This window comes from Oryctolagus cuniculus, chromosome 9 (genome assembly GCF_051225735.1).
Source record: "Oryctolagus cuniculus isolate XC-2025 breed Fujian yellow rabbit chromosome 9, ASM5122573v1, whole genome shotgun sequence".
Taxonomy (NCBI): Eukaryota; Metazoa; Chordata; class Mammalia; order Lagomorpha; family Leporidae; genus Oryctolagus; species Oryctolagus cuniculus.
Genome location: NC_142875.1, coordinates 133,731,972 through 133,747,534, shown reverse-complemented (window position 1 = coordinate 133,747,534; position 15,563 = coordinate 133,731,972). Strand labels below are relative to the sequence as shown.

The 15,563-nt window shown below is 55.6% G+C and overlaps 1 protein-coding gene across 3 annotated transcripts in view; it reads left to right on the top strand.

Annotated features, from left to right (window-relative positions):
* Positions 1-15,563, top strand: part of GXYLT1 (glucoside xylosyltransferase 1) — a 39,488-nt gene that overhangs the window by 1,603 nt on the left and 22,322 nt on the right. For 2 of the 3 annotated variants that reach the window (XR_016213173.1, XM_051850958.3), the window contains exon 2: positions 9,448-9,540. The exons of the other annotated variant lie outside the window; for it this stretch is intronic. Coding sequence is in view for 1 of the 2 variants with exons in the window: in XM_051850958.3 (XP_051706918.1) it covers positions 9,448-9,540 (93 nt within the window). In the remaining variant the exon portion in view is untranslated. The remainder of the gene's footprint in view (positions 1-9,447; positions 9,541-15,563) is intronic. 3 annotated transcript variants of the gene reach the window in all.

Here is a 15,563-nt window from a genome sequence, read left to right as displayed (position 1 = left end):
AGCAGCCTCTTCCTAGACCTGAGAGCCTGGCGGTGGAGGGTGAGGTCAGCATTCCACCTGCCACGGGAACGTGCCTGTTCCGTGCCTGGCCCCGCAGCAGGCTTTTATCAGCTTGTATTTACTTTGCCGGCAGTGTTTAGGAGGTAGCTTGGTATTTAGGAGAGCGCGGAGTGTGATGTGTCAGAGCTGAGTCAGCCGCAAGGCTGCTCTCGATGGGGTCTCTGTCCAGGTCCAGCGTGGGGCTGGCAGCGTGTGAAGCCGCCCTGGAGAAGGTTCCGTCCCCCTGGCGCAGAAGCCGGTGTTTGGGCAGAGAGGCCTCCGGAAACTCTGGCTGGTCCCCTTGGACCTGTGGTGTGATTTGGTCAGGCAAGTCCCTAGGGCATCATGATTGTATTTCAGAGACTTCTAGCATCTTTGTGCAGAACTCAGAGGTAGAACAACTTCATTAGGCTGCTGTGGGATGTGGAGGTTTGGTTGTTTTTTAAGATTTTGTTTTATTTCTTTGAAAGTTGGAGATACGGGAGGGAGAGGCAAAGATCTTCCTTCTGCTGGTTCACTCCCCAAAAGGCCACAACAGCTAGGGCTGTGCCAGGCCGAAGCCAGGAGCTTGGAACTCCATCCTGGACTCCTGTGTGGGTAGCGGGAGGCCCAAGCACCATCTTCCCTAACGCTGCTTTCCCAGGCCCCTTAGCAGGGAGCCAGATCAGAAGTGGAGCAGCTGGGACTCAAACTGGTTCTCATATGAGATGCCCACAGCGGCTTAACCTTCACATCACAGCAGTGGGCTGTGGGGGTAGCCTCTCTTTCTTTCTTTTTTTGGCAGGCAGAGTTAGAGAGACAGAGAGAGAGACAGAGAGAAAGGTCTTCTTTCTGTTGGTTCACCCCCCAGATGGCTGCTACAGCCGGTGCTGTGCCGATCCGAAGGCAGGAGCCAGGTGCTTCCTCCTGGTCTCCCATGGGGTGCAGGGCCCAAGGACCTGGGCCATCCTCCACTGCACTCCCGGGCCACAGCAGAGAGCTGGCCTGGAAGAGGGGCAACTGGGACAGAATCCGGCGCCCCAACCTGGACTAGAACCTGTTGTGCCGGCGCTGCAAGGTGGAGGATTAGCCTAGTGAGCCGCGGCGCCGGCCTACTCTTCCTATGTGTGATCATTTGGCCACCGTGTGTGTATATGGCAACAGCATTAGAACTGAGTACCCCCTGGTTGCTGTCCACTGTCCACCTCTCAAGGTGAGGGCTTCTTCCGTGCAGGCTGTGGAGAACGGGGCTGCGAGGAAAGCCGGCGCCCTCCTCCCGCAGAGAACTCCGGTGTCACTGCCCTCTTACTTCTTTTGATGTCCTCGTACCTGAAAGGTTGGAGCTGATGTAGCTCTGTTTCATTTAAAATTCAGTACTCGTTCTCAGTGTGTCCTGAATAGCCTTCGCTGGTCACCTCTTAAATTATTCCTTGCACAGAATTCCATGGCCACAGAGTACTTGGAAGGATCCTTAAAGTATGCACTTTAACACAATGGGAACTCTTCAGGGAGAAGTCTCACTGCTCGTTGTGTTGTATCTGATTACTGTTTAAGTAGTCAGAAAATGAGGAGGTTCCAGACAGACTTGTGTTCTCCTGTGCAGCCGTGGCCAAATTGGTGCCAACTCTGTGCGTTAATTTCCTCACCTGGAGAGGAGATCATAGATCTCTTACCTGATTTTTGTCAGCTGTGTTGGGCTATAGCTGACAAGTAGAAACTTTATGAACTTGAAGTTTACAGCCTTAGGTTCTGATGCAAGCATGTGTTGTGAGAGACCTCCGCAGTCAAACTGGTTGACGTGTCTGTCACCTCGCTTGGTTTCTTAGTGTGCACTGTGCGTGTGTATGGCAAGCACACAGCTTCTCTTGTAGATTTCTAGTGTGCAACACAGTATCTCCAGCCACTGTCCTGCACGTAGATGACCTCAGTCAGCTGGTAGCAGCATTCTGACCTGCTGTTGATTGGAATCCAGCCCTGCCATCCTCAGCACAGTGGGTACTTCTAAGCCTCTCGGGGCTGCCAGAGGGGCACGGTGCCTGGACCGCTCCAGAGAGCAGCAGTGCTGGGGACTGTTGGGTCCGGTCCTGCTGCAAGCAGGCTGTGTTCTCAGAGGCTTCCTGTTCTGACGCTTTTTCTTCTGTCTCATAGCCCGCGGGGAAGGCTCTGGTCGGCCTTGCGCATCCGGGGACCAGGGTGGCCTTTGCCGGCTCTGTGCCCCATCTGCACCCCTGTGGCAGGCTCCGTATCGTGCTGGGGAGCGGTGGCTGCTCACCTGGGGAGGCTCCTCCATGTGGGCAGACTCGGGGCGGTTGTGGAACTTGGGCCAGAGGAGTTAATGCTACTGAGACTTCGAGCATTTCAGCCCCTTGGGGTGATTCCAGCCCGCACTTAGCCAGGCGGTGTTGACAATGTTGGTGGTGAGGGTTTCACACGGTGGTGTTGGTAGTGGTGAAACCAGGAGTCCACCAGGCATTTCGGTGACAGCTTTCCTGGACTTGGGCCCTCACTGTGCCTGGTGGCCACACGGGAGGGCACCTCGCTGTCCTTTCGGGTCTGTGGAGGGTTCGGAGTCAGCATCTTCACCAGGTCCTGGGAGTGCGGATTGGAAGAATGCGGGCTGGGGCTGTGGGCCCTAGGTCAGCCCTGCCTCTTGCCAGCTGGGCTGCCGGGGCCCCGGCGAGAGCAGACAGGAATGAAGTGAAGGCCTCCATCTGGATGTCAGGGTGGTGCCTGGGACTCTGACATTGCAGCTAGCACGGGCTCCTTTTGATGCTGTAGATCGTGGGGGACTTATCCCGGCTTCTGACCTCGCTCAGCCAGCTCGCCTGGCAGTGGGGTCCAGGACACTGTGTCTTAGAGGTGTGCTCCGTGCTGTCACAATACCAGAGATGGAGCTGGGGCTGGCTTTTGGAGTGGAGTGTCTTGCTCTGGGTGGTCCACCACAGCACAAACCTTTTTTCTCTGGTGTGGGGGTCTTAGGAAGTCCAGGGTGAAAGTCCCAGCAGATCTGGGGTCTGTGGGGACCTCCTTGATAAGGACGCCAAGTGCTCACCTCCCGACCCCGTCACCAGGGGTTGGGTTTCGAGGAGAGACTTCTGGCCAGCAAGTGCGTGGCGCAAACCTGACCAGCAGCATTTAATAAAGGCTTGTAATTAACGTAATTAGAATAATAGTCTTCTGTGCTTTTGGAGGGGTCACAGATGGGCTAGTGCAAGAGTCTTGGGCAGTTTTGATTTAGAAGCCCTGTTTTAACGCGTTGAGACAGTGCTCACTCGCTGGAAGTCCCGCCTGCCGCCACCGCGTACACGTCATCTTAAATTTGGTTCGTGATGTGTGCACTGCAGGAAGCCTCCAGTGTGTTTTTCCTTTGTTACCTTTGCCTTTATGAGGTTTAGACAGACTTTGCACCAGAGACTTCTCTGACATTTAAATCTGTAATCCAGGTTTTTCTGGTGTGTGGGATGTGCCTGCTGTGGCTGTAAACCTGCTCTTTCATGCTGCGGTAGGTGCTTCAGTGCTGTTCTCTGTAAACGCTGCTTTTTCCGCTGAGTATTCATGATATTGAACATTTAGGAAAAAGGAGTGAAGGTCTGACTTAGGAGTGAGATGTTAGAACAAGTCTTCCGGGGCACTCGATTGCTCGTTGTTGGCCTGGGGGTCCTTGGTGCTGGTGCTTGGCGGTGTTGTGGGATGGGCTGTGTGGGAGCCTGTGGCTGTGGGCACCGTGCTTCCCCGCCTGGCCCTCGAGTCTCAGCCCCCAGGGTGAGCCCCTCATGCTGGGGGAAGAGCCATGGACCAGCTCTGCCGACTCTGGTCCGCAGTGGGGCACTTCGTGTTCCCAGAGTTCTGCTTCTGGGTCCCCACTCAGCTCCCTGACCCCTCCCCTTCCTGGTACAGTTGTTGAGAGAAGCCTCCTATGTGGGTGTCGGACAGGTGGGAGCCACTGGAAGCAGTTTAAGTGACCGATGACCAGGACCTGGAGAGCCACCTGGCTGTGTTCACTGCTTTGAAAGTTGACTTTGGCTGGGAAAGCTGGAGGGTGTCTGTCTTCCGATCAGTTGTTTTTGCTGACTTTTGTTGCTTGCTTGCACACTTCCTGGTGGGTAATGAGTTCTCCGGGTCAGTTTCTGCTCTTTCTTGGTCTGCAGAACCAGTTTTCTATGAAGTGGGAGATGGGCAGAGCAGGCTGGCCCGGCAGCTGAGACTCTGTCTCCCCAGAGTGCCTGGGTTTGATTTCGGCCCCTGGCACCTGCGCATGCAGACCCTGGAAAGCAGCAGTCCCGGGGCCCTGCCGCCAGTGAGAGATGGGAATCGGCTCCTGGTTCCTGTCTGCAGCCCCAGCCCTGCTCCAGCCGATGCTGGGGAAGTGAGTCAGCACGTGGGGTAGGGCAGTCTCTCTCTACGTCTCTTCTCCCACCACGCTCCCTCCCTCCCTCCCTCCCTCCCTCCCTCCCTCCCTCCCTCCCTCCCTCCCTCCTTCCCTCCCTCCCTCCCTCCCTCCTCTCAGTCTCTCTTTCTCTCAAATAAGTAAATTCAAAAAGAGAGTAGAACAATGGATATTTATAAGTTAAAAAACTTTAAACAGATTTCCTTTTTTAAAAAAAGATTTTATTTATTTATCTGAGAGATAGAGTTATAGACAGTGGGAGGGAGAGGCAGAGAGAAAGGTCTTTCATCCGCTGGTTCACTCCCCAAATGACCACAACGGCCCGAGCTGTGCCGATCTGAAGCCAGCAGCCAGGAGCTCTTCTGGTCTCCCACGTGGGTGCAGGGGCCCAAGGACGTCGGCCATCCTCTACTGCTTTCCCAGGCCACAGCAGAGAGCTGGATCGGAAGAGGGGCAGCCGGGACTAAAACCGGTGCCCATATGGAATGCTGGTGCCGCAGGTGGAGGATTAACCTACTGCGCCACTGCGCTGGCCCCTAAACAGATTTTCCTATTTATGCAATACTGAATGCCACCCCGCACTGGCTGCTGTTGGGTTTTAGGATTTTTGTAAGTAGTAGCTTGTGTTTTCACTGGAGTGTAAAGGAATAAAAAAATATCCCTTCTGCAATTGCTGTGTTTTCCGACAGGGAATTGTGGTCAGGACACTTAGCCAGAGCTCGAGAGAGGCAGGTGGAAGTCACTGGAACTGGAGATCAGGGAACCTGGCTGCTGCTGGCAGGGCTCCTGTATTGCAGGATTGGATGGCAGCTGTCAGCTCCCCGTGTCCATTTTGCCAGTTGTTGTGTTTCCAGTGTTTGGCTGTGTAGGTGGTCATCCAGCGTATGAATGACTGAAGGCATAGAGGGGCCTGGGAGTTGATAGCAGAGGGGGACTCGCGGTGGGGATGGGTGGAGGAGCCCGTGGGTTAGCACAGAGCTGGGCAGTGCACGTGGTGGGGGGTGGTGCTGGCTCTGGGCTGGGGCTGTTGGCCTGCTGCCCCCCAGCTGGCTTCTTCATACACTGTGGGCGTCTTACAGCGTGGACGCTGGGCTCAAGGGTTCTGAGCATCAGGGAGGTAGAAGCTGCTGTACCTCCAAGTCAGGGCCTGGAAATGCGCTGTGCAGGGCCACCTGCCCTCCTAGCTTCTGGGTGAGGGGCTCCATGCCTGTTCCTGGCTGGGCAAGTGGGAGGGAATCTCCTCTACTCCTCCCCCCTCCCCCGTTTGAGCCTAGCAGGACTGCAGGGCTTTCGGTGTGTTCAGGGTTGCTCCAGATTCAGACGCGTGACTGCACTGTGGGCCGCAGGAGCGGTGCAGTTCTGTATCTGCAGGAGCGGTGCAGTTCTGTATCTGCTCCGCACGCGCAGGCAGGAGTGCCTACTGCACTGCTTCCTGGGTGCAGTTCCCGGCCTGCCTCTCAGCTCCGGCTGAGGTCCCTTGGTTTCAGTATGTGTCACGATGTTGCAGGTGGTGCATGATTTGTTTCCTAGGCTGTTGAAAATGTTCTGATAAACATGTATCAAGTGGGGTATTTGTAAAAACTACAGAGTTTAACCCTGAAACTTTTTAAAGATATATTTATTTGAAAGTTAGGAGTTGAGAGAGGGATAGAAAGAGGTGTTCCATTCGCTGGTTCACTCCCCAAGTGGCCATAATGACCGGGGCTGGGTCAGGCCAAAGCCAGGAGCCAGGAGCTTCTTCCAGTTCTCCCACGTGGGTGCCGGGACCCAAGCACTTGGGCCATCTTCCACTGCTCTCCCAGGCCACAGCAGAGAGCTGGATCGGAAGTGGAGCAGCTGGGACTTGAACCAGCGCCATTATGGGATGCTGGTGTCACAGGTGGTGATTTTACCTGCTACATCCCACACATGTTTTGTAATAAGTAAATAGGATTGTGTTTAAGAGAAGCAGCAATGCCTTGAGTTAAGCAAATTCCGAATCTCCCCTCGCTGCCCCACAGCTCTGTTATCAGGTCAGATGTGCAGCCTTGCTGGGGCTCTGGTCAGGTGGAGGGCCTCGGAGGAGCCTGGGCTGGGGCTTGGCTAGGGTCCTGCGTCCGCATTGTCAACAGGTGAGCCGAGCAAAGTGCAGATCGAGGCAGGAAGTGGTGTCCTTACAGGCATGTAACTTGAAGCAGCCGTTCTGGGGAGTTTTCTTTGAGATCTGACATTTGTGACCAGAGGAGTGGCGGGGGTTCTCCTCCTAGCACAGTGCTCTGTGCTGGCTGTCATGGAGCGGAGGCACGTGCCTGTGAGTGAGCAGGACGATGTTGGCTGCTGCGGGCCCCAGTCCCCTCCCTGGTGTGGGGTTAGGACCTGAGGCCTGTGCCACGTTGGCCAGCAGGGTGCAGGCATGAGCTCTCTCAAGCAGTTGTGGGTTCAGTGACTTCGCGGGTTTTCCAGTCCTGTGCTTGAACATGCTGTCCAGTCAACGCCATGGAACTTTTTTCCTGGTTTTTTTTTTTTTTTTTTTTGACAGGCAGAGTTAGTGAGAGAGAGAAAGGTCTTCCTTCCGTTGGTTCACCCCGCAAATGGCCGCTACGGCCAGCGCGCTGCGCCGATCCGAAGTCAGGAACCAGGTGCTTCCTCCTGGTCTCCCATGGGGTGCAGGGCCCAAGCACTTGGGCCATCCTCCACTGCACTCCCAGGCCACAGCAGAGAGCTGGCCTGGAAGAGGGGCAACTGGGACAGAACTGGTGCCCCAACCGGGACTAGAACCCGGAGTGCCGGCGCCACAGGCGGAGGATTAGCCAAGTAAGCCGTAGCACCGGCCTCCTGTTGGTTTTAACCTTTTGATGAAAGAGCAGTGAGTTAGGCCTCATGGAGAGAATGAGGGCCGGGGTGGCCTGGCTGGGCGTTCCGCTTCCTCTGTCTCAGCCAGGCCTGTGCTGGCACAGGGAACCTTAGACTCTTGTTTTGAAAAGGAACCTTCAAGAGAGAAATAGTTGTTGCAACATGAGGTGTCAGCACCGACCTACAGTCTGAGAAGAGGCCACACTTGATCCTCCCCTTTAGCTGGTACAACCCGAGGAACCCAGACTGGCCTCTCGCTGTCGCTGGTCCCTGTCCCGTCTCTCCTGTGCAGCCCCACGGCAGGAGCGGCAGGGTCGGTCCCCCTGTGGTCCCCGTGTCATCCCTGACCCATCTCTCCTGTGCAGCCCCACGGCGGGAGTGGCAGGGTTGGTCCCCCTGTGGTCCCCGCGTCATCTCTGTCCCGTCTCTCCCGTGCAGCCCCACGGCAGGAGCTGCAGGCCTGGTCCCCCTGTGGTCCCCGCGTCATCCCTGTCCCCGTCTCTCCCGTGCAGCCCCACGGCAGGAGCTGCAGGCCTGGTCCCCCTGTGGTCCCCGTGTCATCCCTGACCCATCTCTCCTGTGCAGCCCCACGGCAGGAGTGGCAGGGACGGTCCCCCTGTGGTCCCCGCGTCATCTCTGTCCCGTCTCTCCCGTGCAGCCCCACGGCGGGAGTGGCAGGGTTGGTCCCCCTGTGGTCCCCGCGTCATCTCTGTCCCGTCTCTCCCGTGCAGCCCCACGGCAGGAGCTGCAGGCCTGGTCCCCCTGTGGTCCCCGCGTCATCCCTGTCCCCGTCTCTCCTGTGCAGCCCCACGGCGGGAGTGGCAGGCCTGGTCCCCCTGTGGTCCCCGCGTCATCCCTGTCCCCGTCTCTCCTGTGCAGCCCCACGGCGGGAGTTGCAGGCCTGGTCCCCCTGTGGTCCCCGCGTCATCCCTGTCCCCGTCTCTCCCGTGCAGCCCCACAGCAGGAGCTGCAGGCCTGGTCCCCCTGTGGTCCCCGTGTCATCCCTGACCCATCTCTCCTGTGCAGCCCCACGGCGGGAGTTGCAGGCCTGGTCCCCCTGTGGTCCCCGCGTCATCCCTGTCCCCGTCTCTCCCGTGCAGCCCCACAGCAGGAGCTGCAGGCCTGGTCCCCCTGTGGTCCCCGTGTCATCCCTGTCCCCATCTCTCCTGTGCAGCCCCACGGCAGGAGTGGCAGGGTCTGTCCCCCTGTGGTCCCCGCGTCATCTCTGTCCCGTCTCTCCCGTGCAGCCCCACGGCAGGAGCTGCAGGCCTGGTCCCCCTGTGGTCCCCGCGTCATCCCTGTCCCCGTCTCTCCTGTGCAGCCCCACAGCAGGAGCTGCAGACCTGGTCCCCCTGTGGTCCCCGTGTCATCCCTGACCCATCTCTCCCGTGCAGCCCCACGGCAGGAGCTGCAGGCCTGGTCCCCCTGTGGTCCCCGCGTCATCTCTGTCCCGTCTCTCCCGTGCAGCCCCACAGCAGGAGTGGCAGGGTCTGTCCCCCTGTGGTCCCCGCGTCATCCCTGTCCCCGTCTCTCCCGTGCAGCCCCACGGCAGGAGCTGCAGGCCTGGTCCCCCTGTGGTCCCCGCGTCATCTCTGTCCCGTCTCTCCCGTGCAGCCCCACGGCGGGAGTGGCAGGGTCTGTCCCCCTGTGGTCCCCGCGTCATCCCTGACCCATCTCTCCCGTGCAGCCCCACGGCAGGAGCTGCAGGCCTGGTCCCCCTGTGGTCCCGCGTCATCTCTGTCCCGTCTCTCCTGTGCAGCCCCGCGGCAGCAGCTCAGACTTAGGATCAACCTGAACGCCTTTTGAGCATGGCTCCCTTCTGCCGGCTCCGGCGCCCCTTTCATTTCATTTCAGGAAGAGCAGGTGTTTTCTCGGGCCAGGGTGGATTTTGTTTGCAGGGAATATGCAGTCTTTGAAGAGCGACATAGGAGACAGAGCTTGTCTGCTGTGGGAGGAGGGGATGTGAACCGATCAGGAGCCTTCCCCAAGGGAAAACTCGCTTCCGGACTGTCATCTGTTGCACCTGAGTTTTAAAGTACACTGGTGCTGTGTGAAAGGGAGAAACCCGTTTTCAACAAAAACCTCAGGTTGCCATAGCAACCTCGGTTTGCAGTTTCGGTGGCTGTGAGGTAGACCAGGAGGGTTATTGGTCGCGGAGTTCCAAACCACAGTTCTCACGCGGGACTCTCCTCTCTGTCTTGCTCCGTCAGGTGTGCCGACGTCCCTGTGTGTTACTGGAATCCCTATTGGATGCTGCCCTCTGGTGTTTGTGGAATGAACTGCTTTTGGGAAGCGTCTTTTAGGTAGGCACCAGCCGTAGGTAAGACGAGGTAGCCCGTCCCGGCCTGCCAGCGCGATTCTTGTCTTTGCAGACCGTCACACGAGGGGATAACTCCTTTCCTGATCAGGCGTTCTCTTCCCCGCGGCGTGGTTGCCGTCCCGTTTCTAGTCCATGGGAATGTCCTGGAAGCTTGTTGTAGGTGTGCATGAGGTCAGCCGTTGTTTTGAGGGCTCTTTCTGACCTGACTTGAAGTAGCAGGGATACTGTTGAGAAAAAGTGGTGAAGAGCGGCTGTGGCCGACATTCACGGATGTGGGTGTCCATGTGTTTACGTATATATTTATAAATCATAATACATAAATGTTGTAAACATGCATCGTAAGATGTGTGTATGTGTTTATATATGTGTATGTGTGTGCACATGTGCATGTATATGTGTATGTATGTATGTATATATGTGCATGTGTTTTTATATGTGTATATATGTGTGTGCGCATGTGCATGTGCATATGTGCGTGTATATGTGTATATATGTGAGCATGTGTATAGATGTGTGCATATATACATGTATGTGTGTGTATACATGTGTGCGTCTGTGTATATGCACATGTTATATGTGTGCATACACGTGTGCATGTATGTGTGTATGTGTGCATATATACGTGTATGTGTATATTCATGTGTGTGCATGTCTGTATATTGTGTGCATGTGTATGCATATGTGTATATATGTGCATGTGTATGTATATGTGCACGTGTGCATGTGTGTGCGCATGTGTATGTGCATATGTGCATGTATATGTGTATATGTGTGTATGTATATATGTGCGTGTGTTTGTATATGTGTGCATGTGTATAGATGTGTGCACATATACGTGTATGTGTATATTCATGTGTGTGCATGTCTATATTATGTGCATGTGCATGTATATGTGTATATATGTGTATGTATATATGTGCATGTGTTTGTATATGTGTGCATGTGTATATGTGTGTGCATATATACGTGTATGTGTGCATATACATGTGTGTGTATATGTATATGTTTATATGTGTGCATGTATATGTGTGCCCATATATGTGTGTGTGTATATTCATGTGTGTGCATGTCTGTATATGCGTGTGCATGTGTATGCATAGGTGCGTGGATGTGTGCGCGCATATATACACATGTATATGCATGTATGTGCATGTCTGTATATATGTATGTATGTGTGTGTATATATATGTGTGCACGTGCGTGTATATGTGTGTGTGTATGACATTTGAAGTTGGTTCCAAAAAAAAAAAAAAACTGTGGGTGGCTGGGGACGGGAAGGAGCGATTCCACTGGTTCTGGGCGGAGCCTGGGCCCCGGGGACCCGGAGGCTGATGGCCTGCTCCTGACGAAGCAGCCGATTGTGTGGCCGTGCGAGGGGCTGGGTAGCTCGGCTGTGCCCCCGTCCCTAGATGGCGAAGGTGTGGAACCCCTCTCCGTCTCCTCCTCACTGGGAGGAACAGGTCCTGGGGGTGGGGAGCGGGGGCCGTGGCTTGTGATGCCCTCGCTGTGCCTGTCCTGTGTCCCTGCGATCCACTGGCACTTGTTCTGCTCCCTGCGGTGCCCGGTGCCGAGCTGGTGCCGGGAACCTGACTGTGAGGTTACTGTGGCTCCCTCCTCCGGAACTTGCTTTCCCACCTGTTAGCCTGAGGCTGCCGTGGGAGTCTTCCTGGTGCATCACGGAAGGCTTCCCGGAGGGAGCAGCTAATGAGACCATCCGTCAGCCAGGCTCCGGGACAGGAGGTTGAGCAGGGAGACCTGCATTTAAACATCCATTTATTTCAGCTTTTATTTTCAGTGGACTAATAATCATGTGCATTTATTGGGTACAGTGTGAGGTTTTGATGTATGCATACATCCTGGAATTCTTACATATTAAGCTGACTAACAGATCCATCACACGTGTGTGTGTATACATGTATATACACACATACAGACATACAACATATATGTAGATGTACTTGTAGTGCGAACGTTTAGAATCTTTTCTCTTGTGGGTTTTGAATGCACAGTGAGGTGAAGTGTGGCCGCCCAGTGGAACTGGACGAAACACTCCTCCCATCCCCCTGCGTCTTTGCTCCCTCTGGCCAGCATCTCCCCCACCTCCCCTGAGCCCCCCGCCACGAGGAACCCTGCATGGGGACTGTGTTCCTGATATCTGTTAGTCGCATGTGTCGTTAGGTTCTCGCATCCCCAGTATCTTAGACGTCCCAGGAACTGCTGGCAGTTCTGCAGTAATAATCTGAAATCAGATTATTCTCCTTACCTCTCATTGCTACGAGGCGATTGGGTGCTTGGAATTTTAATATGGGCCAGTCCAGGTCAGCTTCCTCCGCCTTGCGAACGCTGGCTTTTAAAGGCAGTCCTGCCCTGTGGTTTGTTTAAAGAATTAGAGCCCAGATCTTGTTTCTTAGGGAATTTGCATGCGAGTGAGTAGATTTTTGGCAAGCAGGGCTTCACCTGTGGCCTGCAGCTTCTCAACTCAAAATCTGTGCGTCTTGACCTTGTGCAAGAGCGGTAATCACCTCCCCCGCTCCTTGGCCGAGGAGCTGCCAGGGAGCTGACCTGGGGCCGCCGCCCTGCTTCCCCTCCGTCGTTTCCGCTTCTGCAGGGAGAGGATTCTGGTGTGTGAGGATGGCTTTGCAGTGCTGCCTGCCCCGTGCCTGTAGCTTTCCCCAGCTCGAGATTCTGAAAGCTGGACTCCCTGCTAGATGTGTCCGGGTCTCGCTGCACGCATCACGACGTGGTTAGGTAGACGCATCGTCCCTTAGGTGACAGCTCAGAGATGTACAGCCGATCCTCACCTCACATTTCACCGCCTGTTCAAACACACACAGCCCCGGTCCTCACCCTCCCAGGAGCTTACCTGGCTCCTGGAGAATCTTTGGAGGCCTCCTCTGCACCCTCCTTGGCTTCCTAAAGATTTCTTTGTTTGAAAGGCAAAGGAGCAAAGAGATACAGATATATAAACACACACACACACACACACACAATCTCCCATCTGCCCCTTTGCTCTCCAGGTGCCTGCAGCAGCAGCCAGAACGCAGTCCCGCTCTCCCGCGTGGGTGGTGCTCCCCAGCACTTGGGCACCGTGTGCTGCCTCAGAGGACCTTAGCAGGGGTCTGGGTTGGGAGCCAGTAGGCCACACGGTGACATGGGGTGTGGGAGTCCCAGGCGGCGGCACAACCTGCTGCGCCTCCGTGCTCGCCCTGCAAGGGTTAAGGGTTCTTTTTTTTTTTTTTAAGGTTTATTTTATTTCAGAAGCAGAGTTAGTTACACACACACACACACACACACACACACAGATCTTCCATCCCCTGGTTCACTCCTCACATGGCCACAATAGCTGGAGCTAAACTGATGGGAAGCCAGGAGCTTCTCCCAGGTCTCCCAAGCACTTGGTCCATCCTCTGCTGCTTTCCTAGGCTGTTAGCAGGGAGCTGGAGCAGAAGTGGAACAGTGAGGGCTTGAACTGGTGCCCACGTGGGATGCAGACACTGCAGACGGAGGCTTATCCCACGGCACTGCAGCACTGGCCCCTCGTGGATTGTTTTTGTCCTGAAACCTGTTACATGGCTGATTGTGATTCTGCCTGCCTTCTGCATTTACTGGCTGTTCATCCTTTTTTTTTCTTTTTAATATTGATTTTGTTTACATGAAAGAGTTAAAGAAATGGAGGGAAAGACAGAAAAAGATATTTTCTGTCCTATGGTTCACTCCCCAGATGGCCACAGTGGCTGGGCCTGGGCCAGGCTGAGGCCAGCAGCCAGGAGCTTCCTCCAGGTCTCCCACATGAGTTCAGGGTGCCGGGCGCCTGGGCCATGTTTCACCGGTTTCCCAGCACACAGCAGAGCTGGATCTGAAGTGGAACAGCTGAGACATGAGCCGGCCCCCACGTGGGACCCCAGCATTGCAGGTGGTGGTTTTGCCCGCGACACCGCAGTGCCGGCCCCTGGTGTTCATTGTGTAAAAGCAGGGTTGGGCTGCACTGTGGTGCAGTGGGTTAAAGTGTCTCTTGGGATGCCAGCGTCGCGTATCAGAGCCTGGCACCAGCCCCCGCTTCCCGTCCAGCTTCCTGCTGGTGCGCCTGGGATGTAGGAGACGATGGCCCACGTACTTGGATTCTCGCCCTCGTCGTCGTAGGCGTGCGGCGATGGAACCAGTAGAGAGAAAGTTTCACTCGCTCTGTTTCTCCCTCTGCTTACGTCTTCCAAATAATTAAGTTTAAAAAAGTAAAGGAGAGTGCTCACCCTTTACCATTTTATTCAATCTCGTTTTTGACTCCTGGCTTCGTTTTGGAATCTGACCTGTTACTCTGTGGGAGCAGAGGGTAGGAAGGTGAGGGCCAGACGGCAGGTGAGTGAAGCTCAGGCAGATGGTAGGTGTAACAGCAGAGGTCCCGTGGAGGGAAGCCAAGTGCGCCTGTTAAGGTGAAGGAGCCGGCCGGGCATCCAAGCTCAGCCCGCAGCTGAGACTCGAGGCCCCGGGTGTGCGAGGCCTTGGTGCGGCTGTGGGGGTCCCCTGGCCGCTACCATGTGCAGCTTCTGTGTGAAAGGGTGTCACGTGGTACATTTCCCCCCGCAGTGTCCCCAGTTAGCCCTTTTTTGTCTCCTGCTGGAAGTCTTGGGTAAGGCAGCGAAGGGAGAGAGACAGACTCTGCGGCAGTTTTGGAGTTTGCCTTTCTCAGCCTGCACAGTTGAGCCTTGGCCGTCTGCTGCCCCGCTGTCACTCGTTGCTGTCACACTTCTGCTCAGGCCGGGCCGTGTGCCGCCAGGGGGCGCTGTGCTGCTACCGTTGAGTGCTGTGCGGCGTTTCTTCTGTTGCTGCTGCCACAGAGGCGCAGGCAGGGGTCAGACGTGTCCTTTGGGATGGCATGTCTTCCCCTCCGCAGGGCTTTTCCGTACTGTGATCCACACAGAGTGCCGAGGTCCGCCGTTCGTCAGGAGCCAGGATCCTGAGCGGCTCCCTCCCCGTGCCCGCTCTGAGTTCATCCATCGGTTCTGTCCACGCAGAGCCGCCTTGGGTTTCTGCCTTTGTCGTTGCCTTTCCTGTGGTCGGGGTCCAGGGCTGGGCAACGGGTGGGCAGTTCCTTTGTTGGTGCAGGTGTGTGGTCTACTGTGTAGAGTGCCTGTATTAACAAGGTGCGCGTGGTGTGCGGTCTACTGTGTAGAGCGCCTGCATTAACAACGCGCGCGTGGGACCGCCGTCAGGGCACGGCAGGGCAGCTGCCCGCAAGAATGGCTGGATCCCCTGTCGGAGTGTCCAGTACTCTGCTCTGATCCAGCTCCGTGCTCAAGTTCCTGGGAGGCTGCAGATGATGGCCCAAGCACCTGAGTCCCTGCCACTCACGTGAGAGACCAACGTGAGCTTCCAGGTTCCTGGTTTGGCTTGCTGAGCCCCTGCCATCGTAGGCATCTGGGGAGGGAACCCCAGTGGATCCGGCAGTGCTGTGTGTGTGTCTCCATGGGTTTGTCTCTCTGCCTTCCAAACAAATGAATAATTAAAAGAAAAAGACCCAAGCTCATACTGTAACTAGTTGTGTGGTGAAGGTGGCATGGCAGTAACCAGAGGCTTTTAAAAAAAAAAAAAAGATTTATTTATTTATTTATTTATTTGAAAGGCAGAGTGAGTGGCAGAGGCAGAGAGAGAGAGAAGTCCTCCATCTGCTGGTTGACTCCGCAAACGGCCGCAATGGCTGGAGCTGGGCTAATCCAAAGCCAGGAGCTAGGATTTTCTTCCAGGTCTCCCACACAGGTGCAGGGGCCCAAGGACTTAGGCCATCTTCCACTGCTTTCTCAGGCCACAGCAGAGAGCTGGATCGGAAGTAAAGTAGCTGGGACTCGAACCAGCACCCATATGGGATGCCAGCACTGCAGGTGGCGGCTTTACCTGCTACACCATAGTGCCAGCCCCTGCCAGAGATTTTAAAAGTTATGCAAACCTGGTGTTGGGCTCTCGTGCTTGGTGCCAGGAGTGGATTCTAACACAGCCTAGGCTGATAACTTGAAT